Source organism: Aquarana catesbeiana, linkage group LG01, assembly GCF_042186555.1.
Source record: "Aquarana catesbeiana isolate 2022-GZ linkage group LG01, ASM4218655v1, whole genome shotgun sequence".
NCBI lineage: Eukaryota > Metazoa > Chordata > Amphibia > Anura > Ranidae > Aquarana > Aquarana catesbeiana.
Window position 1 is genome coordinate 341654731 of NC_133324.1, and position 8738 is coordinate 341663468.

Below are 8738 nucleotides of genomic sequence, written 5' to 3' on the forward strand. Positions count from 1 at the left end.
GATGGGCAAGTAAGGGAAACTCACCATGTTGTGCTGTCAGAGAAGGCCATCAGCATATATACTGTGTTTCTGTTGCAGCCCATGTACATATCTGAAACGTGTACAAACCAGAAATAGATTTTGCTTTTGTTGGCATATGCATCACTTATGCTAACATAGCCGATTCAGTTATTAAACATTATGCAGTTGGGTGGCACTTAGAGAATAGCTGGATTATTTGCCATGTATCTTTGTACATGGTGTAAAATTTATCATGAACTTTTCCTTTATGTTCCTGTTAGTGGTGAGAGTGCTTTCAAAACCATGATGGAGAGGTTTGGCTGGGCTAAGCGACCAATGTTGCCTCGTCTTAATTTGATTCCTAAAAGCCTTCCCATCACATTCATCTATGGGGCAGAGACCTGGATTGACAGCAGCACGGGTGAAAAGGCTAAAGAACTACGACCTGACTCTTATGTGCATACACTGGTAAGAGCCTGAAAAAGATGGATTCTGTCTGCAAACATCAGATAACTGATGCTATATTTTTTGGCATGTTCTGTGATTCTATCTACGGACCTGTAAACTCTAATATATTCCATTTTTGTTCTTGGGTTTAAATACGCTTTAACCATTTTTGTTACTATGACTTCAGTATAATATAATTTGTTCCGCTAGTAAATTACTGTACTCCCTGAGCTGTTCTTAATGTCTTTATTGAAATTTCATGTAGAGACCAGAGTAATTGTAGGCCCCTGTCTCTACATGAGTTTTCAATAAATGTATTAGTAGTTTGGTGAGAATCAACCCGTCATGTATCGCCAAGAGATGAGACCCGTTGATGTGCATCTGTGAGCTGTGCCATCCTTTAACAGTAGATTATATAACTGTCCCATATAGATTGGCTATACAAGCACAACATATTATCTTGAAAAAATTGTAACTAATTCACGATTTAAGTTTTAGGATTGATCAAACCTAGAAAAGGTGGCACAGGTTGCATCTGCCACAACACAAGCATTACCCATATGAATACATCTTTATTAAGCACAACTAAAAACTGAACACTTGAATATCACCTCCTATGTTTTTGTACAGCAGGTTTTCACGGGCACAAAGTTTCCTATATGTATGTGCATGCTGGAATCCTCTATATTGAGCTTACCCAGCTCTGCAGAACAAATGCTACTTTGGGCCTGTGAGCTACTGCCATGTGAACACATATACTATACCTAACCACCAACTCCGTGAGGGTAAAGTGGTTGTAAACCTCACACATGAAATATGAACAAAGCATATTCATTTCTAGTGTGTACTTGTCTCTTGGGCCCCTTTCACACATACGGACTGTTCGTCTGTTTTTCCTCTATCCGTTGACAGATGAAAAACGGACATCAATGCATTTCTATGGAAAAACGGATGACAATGGATGATCATCTATTTTCATCTGTTTTCATCCGCTTCAGTTAACATCCGTTTTTTTTTTTTGAACGTATGAAAGCCCTATTTTTGAATTTTTGATCCGTTTAAAAAAAAAAAAAAAAAGGATCGGACGAAAAACGGATGTAAATGGAAGAACGGTCCGTTGTTGCATCCGTTTTTTGCATTGGTTGATAGGTGTGGGGCAGTCTGTACAGACAGGCTCCCTCGCTTGCTGGCACTGACTGTCATGTTCTGCTTTTAAATGTAATAGCCGGCTTTTTTTCCCTTACATTTTGGAGCTGTCATTTGGGGGGGGGGGGCAGTGTGTGTAAGGAGAGGGACAGGACAGAGCAGTATATACAGTGAGGGGGCAGTCTGTACGGACAGGCTCCCTCACTTGTCGATGATGACTGTCACTGTCGGCTTTTAAATGCAATTGTCGGGTCTTTTTTTTTTCTATACTTAATAGCGCCGAGAAGGAGCTGTCATTCGGGCCGCCTCTAAATTAAACAAAGGGGCGGGGTCACCAAGTGACATCACCCGATGACCCCCACTCCTTTGTTTAATTTAGTGATAGGCTCGAATGACAGCTCCTTCCTGGTGCTATTAAGTTTAGGGAAAAAAATCAGACAATTATATTTAAAAGGTGACCGTGACGGATGCAGTGAAAATAGATGCAGATAAACAGGTACAACTTATGTAGGAGGATCTGTTTCATCTCTGTGTATCACCCGAGGCCAGTCACTTCACTGGGTATACGTGAGGGTTTACAACCACTTTTAATTGCTAGGTATGTCTAGGTGATTTCAGAATATGGTAAGTGCTTACTCCTTTTAAAGTGCTTGTAAAGTCTCAATTTTTTTTTTTTATATAAAAATAACAAATATGTTATACTTGCCTGTTCTGTTGCAGTGGTTTTTGCACAGGGCAGCCCAGATCTTCCTCGTCTCTGGTCTCTCTTCGGCTATCCTGGCCCCTCCCTCCTGTCGAGTGCCCCCCACAGCAAGCAGCTTGCTATGGGGGCACCCGAGCCGATTCACAGCTCCCTGTGTCCATTCAGACACAGACCCCTGGTTCGTCCCCCACCCCCTCTCTCTCCTGATTGGCTCCCACTTCTGTCAGTCAGTTAGCCAATGACCTGTTTCAGCCAATCAGGAGGGAGAGTCCCAGATAGCCAGGCACTCGTGGACATCACTGAATAGAGAGGGGGCTCATGTAAGTATTAGGGGGGTGCTGGGGAGGCTGCTACACACAGAAGGTTTTTTATCTTAATGCATTGAATGCATTAGGATAAAAAATCTTCTGCCTTCACAATCGCTTTAATCCTATACCCCTAGACAACGAGCAAATAACCCTTGCAGTGCAGGAGGTGGGGGTTGAAGAGTGGGTGTTTTTTCATTGTCATGGAGTTGGGTTTTCAATTTGTATTAAAACTCAGCAATGAAAATGTAATGTATTGCAGCTTAGATGTGATCGCTGAAGTTGGCTTCTTCTTTTCTTCTTCCTTCTTTCTTTCTTTTTTCCTTCCCCCATCTAGGAGGTGTTTCTAGCCTTCCTTGGAAGGGTGTGTGTTAGGACTATATAACACCTCCCTCTCTTCCATAAGGGAGGTGTTTTGTAGTTAATAGTTAGCATTGTTCCCAGCTAACTCCGTTAAGTAGTCACAGAGTAAGAGCGCACTGGCTGTTATTAGCTCACACGTTTTCTGAATGTACAAACAGAATTTATTATTTTTAATTTTTTGCATTTCTAACAGGGTTATGGTATATTTAACAGACTATTTGGGGAGCAAATAAGATAAATGTATTGTTATAGTTTTACATACACTTTAATAATAAGTGTTTGTTCATACAGCAGTGGTACAAAGATGCCAGTACACAGGGGGCATTATGGGATGCTGGGGCTCACATGGTCAATCATGGCTTATTGAGTGGTCATAGCAGTTTTAGTCCAAAGCAGTAATTATTTCACAACATAAGTTTCTGTGGCAGTCTTAAAAGTATAGCACGTATTTGGACTGTAAAAAAGCACAGCAGGGTGCCATTGACTCCCGCTGCTGTCAAAGTAAGTGAGCCAATGAGGGGAGGGGGTGGGGCCGGGCTGCGGTTCCATGTCTGAATGGACACACAGAGCCTCGGATCAGGTGACCCCAAAGCAAGCTGCTTGCTGTGGGGGCGCTGTGCAGGAGGGAGGGGTCGAGAGCCAGTGAGGGACCCAAGAAGAGGAGGATCTGGGCTGCTCTGTGCAAAACCACTACACAGAGCAAGTAAGTATAACATGTTTGTTATTTTTAAACAAAAAAATAAAAATAAGAGTTTACTATCACATTAACACTTCGATGTGTGAGTATGTGAGGTACCTGCAAAACATGCATGTAAATGGTATTGGAGGATAGTCATGGGAAACAAACTACTAAGCAACTGGGCCTTTCTAGACGTCATCACCTCCTATCTTTTGTGTAATCTATGAAAATATGATAATTTTATACCTATTCAGATACTATTTGTGGTGATGCCTTAATTAGATCTTTATATACATGTATTGGTAAACCTCACTGTAATATTTTCCTATCCCCAGGCCATCAAAGGTGCCTCCCACCATGTATATGCAGATCAACCAAGTATCTTCAATGAAGTGGTGGATGAGATTTGTGATGCGGTGGATTGAGAGTACCCTGTGATATCGAAAAATAAGGAAAAGCTCCTGGTGTGTGAACCGAAATTAATAATATAATAAATCTCAATAATGGGTCACATTTTGCGCTTTACTCTTTAAGCCGGATAGTTTAGAGCCCATCTTTACAATGCAGTAGGTTTCCCACAGTGCCACAGCAGCGCATGGCGCCCTCTCCTGGTGATATTCACCAACTGTATGCCTGATGATGATCTTGCTATTGGAGCACCAACTGTTAAAAGTTATCCAAACTTTGTCTTTTTTTTTTTTTTTTTTTTTTTTTTACTTATTATTTGAAGATTGTTATTTAGTTTGAATCTATAAGGACTCAAAGCAATGAATGTTTGACCTTAATGTGCCAAACCCGTCTAGCGCACAAATAGAGGAGCATGTCTTGTATAAACCGGCTCAAATGAAAAAACAAGCTCCTGAGTAGGCATTCTAGTAGGATAACCAATGCCAATATTAGCTTCTAGTGGCTATGTAAATGAGAGGGCTCTTAAATGAGTAACGGGACGTGACTTTCAGAAACCTGTGGATTACATGTTTGTTGTTGCCAGAACTACCTCTGTAATGTGCAAAGAATCTGTTATATTTGAAGGTAATATTCAGATCTATCATAGTGATGCATCTTGTATTCATTATATTGTACTTGACAGAACAGGTTATGGTAAACTTGTTTCTTTGTGTAATCTGTGGTATATTTTATGTTCACAATACTGAACACATGCACTGCAGTTCTAATTGTATTTGTTTAAGTGGTATGAGATGTTCCATCACCTTCATTAACATTTTACCAGAAGAAAACATGAAGACTTGCTGACGTTCATTTATAAGAAACCTCAATAGAAGGCATGCAGTGAAGCCAATGGCGATATTTGACAACATTTACTGATCTAACCTCAGTAAGCTAAAATGTGATTGGTTCCTATATGTGTATAACAGAGAGGCAGGATATAAAAAGAATGGAATAGTTGAGATCTCCAGGGATGTTCTATATTGGATCCTGTTCTGTACTATAGTTCCATATAATAGAGGAACAGTGTTGTCAACAAATGTTACATATATTGCAGCCCACCAGTCTAGATGTGATCTTGTAAAAATGCTGTGTCCTCATCACTTCCTGACAGCTAAACTGAAAGTATGTAATCTATACTGTGTAAACTACTACTCCCATCATCTCACATGTTATGGAGATGAACAAAGGCACACATGTTTGAAGTCAGCCTTGGCGACTACCATGGCTGCTACCATAGATACAATGGAGGACAATTGCTTAGTCTCTCAAGGACAAGAAGTGTGTTATCATCAGGATTAATAGGTGAAAATGAAGCCTGAGAAAACTAATGCAGCTACCACCAAATCGAAGGACTGGTAAACTGCAATCTATTACAATTTTTTTGGGGGGATTAGATAGACTGCAATGAGACTAATGAGGGAGGCCTAGTGAAACTGCTAATTTGGCCAAAAATAAAGCTAATAATAGTTGTCATTTTAATATATAAATAGAGACTTCTATATAGCATTTCCTCCTTTAGCATTTTTAGGATCCACGTTCTGACTCCACTGCCATCCCACTTTTAGTATGACCATGTGTAGAATGTTCCAGACAAGCAAATCCTTTCTATTTTGAGCAGCAAGATAGACCACTGGTGGACTCTTTGCTTTCAGGCCCTCTTGCTATCCGAGGGCTGTAAAGTGTATCACACCAGGATGTGTGAAATTGGATGGACAAAATTATTAAAAATGCAATTAGTAAAGTGCAGCAACCAACTAAAAAATAGGATCTAACTGTCTACTGCTTGATTATCCTGTAATCGTATCTTAACCTTCTACCTCTGTACCGTACTGTAGCTTGTTTTAGCAAATACACTGCATAGCTTATTCTCTCAGGCATTGTATATTCACAGAGTGCCTTCGAGATGAGAATAGTTCAAATATAACCCATCATATATTATGCCACCTGCTCCCTTACCTGTCACACAAGTGATATGCAGTACTAGCTTGGCATGTTCTTAGGCCTGGTTCACATGTATGCATTTTTTTAATGCGTTTTCCGTTTTGCAGAACCACACTACAGTCCATTTAACATGGTTTCCTATAGGTCATGTTCACATCTGTGCATTTTATGGAAAGGACCAGGGACTTTTTTTCTGTTTTTTTGGTTCCATAGACTTCAATGGATCAAAAATGTGTATTGAAAAAACGCAAGTTGCAACCTGCATAGGTGTGAACCAGGCCTTAAGAATGACTGACTTAAAGAAGAACTCTTGTGATGCATTTAAAATGTAATTATAGGGAGAGCAAATGCCTTGTATTTTTTCTGAAAACCGTGATCGTTTTGTAGCATAAGAACACAGTTTTCTTTGTCTAGTCCCTCCACTCTGCTTCTCCCCACACAGGAGCCAAATTAGTGGGCATTACTTTTGAGGTTGGTGGCAGAGCACAGGTGCCAACACTCCTTTTATATACTATTGAAAGGGTCTTTACTGAAAAAAAAAATGTACTAAACCCTGTATGTCAAAGAAAGCACAAAACAAATAACTTATGAGGAAATCCCAGGGAATGCAGAGTAGCCCAAATCTCATGTGATGACACCGCAACACAGTGCAAGGAGCGTCTTCTAGCACAGTTTAGGCTACTTGATAATCCCCAGGATCTTGCTAGAAGAAGCATTCGCATAGGCGTACAGGTAGATGCCAGTTGAAAGGTGAGTATATTCAATACATTATTTCCCTACGTTTTTTTGTAAACAATATGTGTTTACAATGGGGGCCCACATAGATTAAGCAGCTCTTGCATTTTATCACACCATTACAACTAGTTGGACAGCATCTGATTAGTTTTATTCTGTAGTATGATTAGTTAATGCTGTAGAAAGACAACACAAAAAAGCGAATCGCCCTTAGTAATAAGGCTTCAGATATAAAAACAAAAATCACTTTATCTTGCTGCTTAGGTTGTAGACTTTATACAATTGTATGGATTTATTGTATAGCATTAATACTAGTTATTGAAATTTGCAAATGGAAAGCATCTTTTATTGGCCTATCTTCAAGAAAGGAGTGAAAGCTGAAATCTGATCGGCTTTTATTGCCTTCAGTTTAATAGATAAAGCACAGAGTTGTAATAATGGGCACTTTTAAATATAGAACATTGTGCCCCCACAAAGCTCCAGTTTATAGTGAAATAATGGTACTAATAAAAAACAAACTTTGCCAGTCTCCAAACTGGAAGTTTAACATAGTTAAAATGTTTTCACTAAATAACTGGTGCTTTCTTCTGTATACTGCCGAATGAGTTTCATTTTATTGAAATGAAGTAGTTTCTTGTTTGTTTTTTTTTGTCACATCATTTATTCCTGTTTCCGGTGCTTAAGAATAGAAGAAAAACATTATTTAAAAAACTCCTATAAAAGAGAATAGTAATTTGAATATATTTATATGCAGTTCAATAAATAAATATATCTATATATGTAAATACAAAACCGCAACAAGTTTATAAACCACATACAGAAATTAATACATGATAATGTTTTCAACAACATTTTGAGTTTTATGTCTTATCCTTAATCACAGACTAGTGTTACTGGTATATATTGTCATTTGTAGTAACAATGAAGGTCTGTGTAGGGTTATTTCGTATTAAGAACATAATGTTATTGGACTGTTTGTAATATTTACATTATGATAAGAAAAAATGGTTTTCATAATAATCCTCCAGCATTTTGGTGCATTGTATAGTTTCGCTAACTTTATATTGTTTTCTATTTTAATAAAGTCTTGTAACAATGGTTAATGTGTTGATCATTTTGTACATGTGAACTAATTATTACCATCAGAAATCCACTCTAAAAATAAAGAGATCTTGCACTCATGAAACCTTCCAAATGAGTTTTATGTCTTCTATGAGATTTGCTGAAACACCTTCTTCAACTGACTATCGTATTTATCGCGTATAACACGCACTTTTTTCCCCTTAAAATCAGGGGAAAATCGTGGGTGCGTGTTATACGCCGATCCCCACTATTTTTGTGATCTATTGGAGCGATCGCCGCCGACATTCACATTGCGTGTATTTTTAAATATGGCGCCGCGGAGTTCGGAGGGACTCGGCGGCGCTCGTTCAGCTGAGGGTTCTCGGCTCTTCTCGGCGCCGCTCACAGCCCCGCCCAGTACACAGTGACTGGGCGGAGCCGAGATACACATAGCTGAGGGTTCTCGGCTCTTCTCGGCGCCGTTCACAGTCCCGCCCAGTCCCGCCATTGGACCTCTGTTATGTCCATCATAGGGACTGGGCGTGACTGTGAACGGCGCCGAGAACCCTCGGCTATGTGTATCTCGGCTCCGCCCAGTCACTGTGTTCTCGGCGGCGCTCGTTCAGCTGAACAAGCGCCGCTGAGTGCCTCCGAACTCCGCGGCGCCATATTTAAAATACACACTAAACTTGTGTATGTCGGCGGCACTGGGGACAAGGCTGCACTGACCACTGGGGACAATTCTGCACTGACAATTCTGCACTGGGGCAAAGCTGCACTGACAATTCTGCACTGGGGTAAAGCTGCACTGACAATTCTGCACTGGGGCAAAGCTGCACTGACAATTCTGCACTGGGGCAAAGCTGCACTGACAAGGCTGCACTGGACACTGGGGCAAGGCTGCACT

At 40.2% G+C, this 8738-nt stretch overlaps 1 protein-coding gene across 1 annotated transcript in view; it reads left to right on the forward strand.

Moving 5' to 3' along the window:
* Window positions 1-7867, forward strand: part of ABHD4 (abhydrolase domain containing 4, N-acyl phospholipase B) — a 43050-nt gene extending 35183 nt beyond the window's left edge. The window contains exons 6-7 of the mRNA XM_073632062.1: window positions 282-468; window positions 3979-7867. Of these exons, the coding sequence (XP_073488163.1) occupies window positions 282-468; window positions 3979-4068 (277 nt within the window). The 3' untranslated portion in view covers window positions 4069-7867. The remainder of the gene's footprint in view (window positions 1-281; window positions 469-3978) is intronic.
* Window positions 7868-8738: the final 871 nt, after the last annotated feature.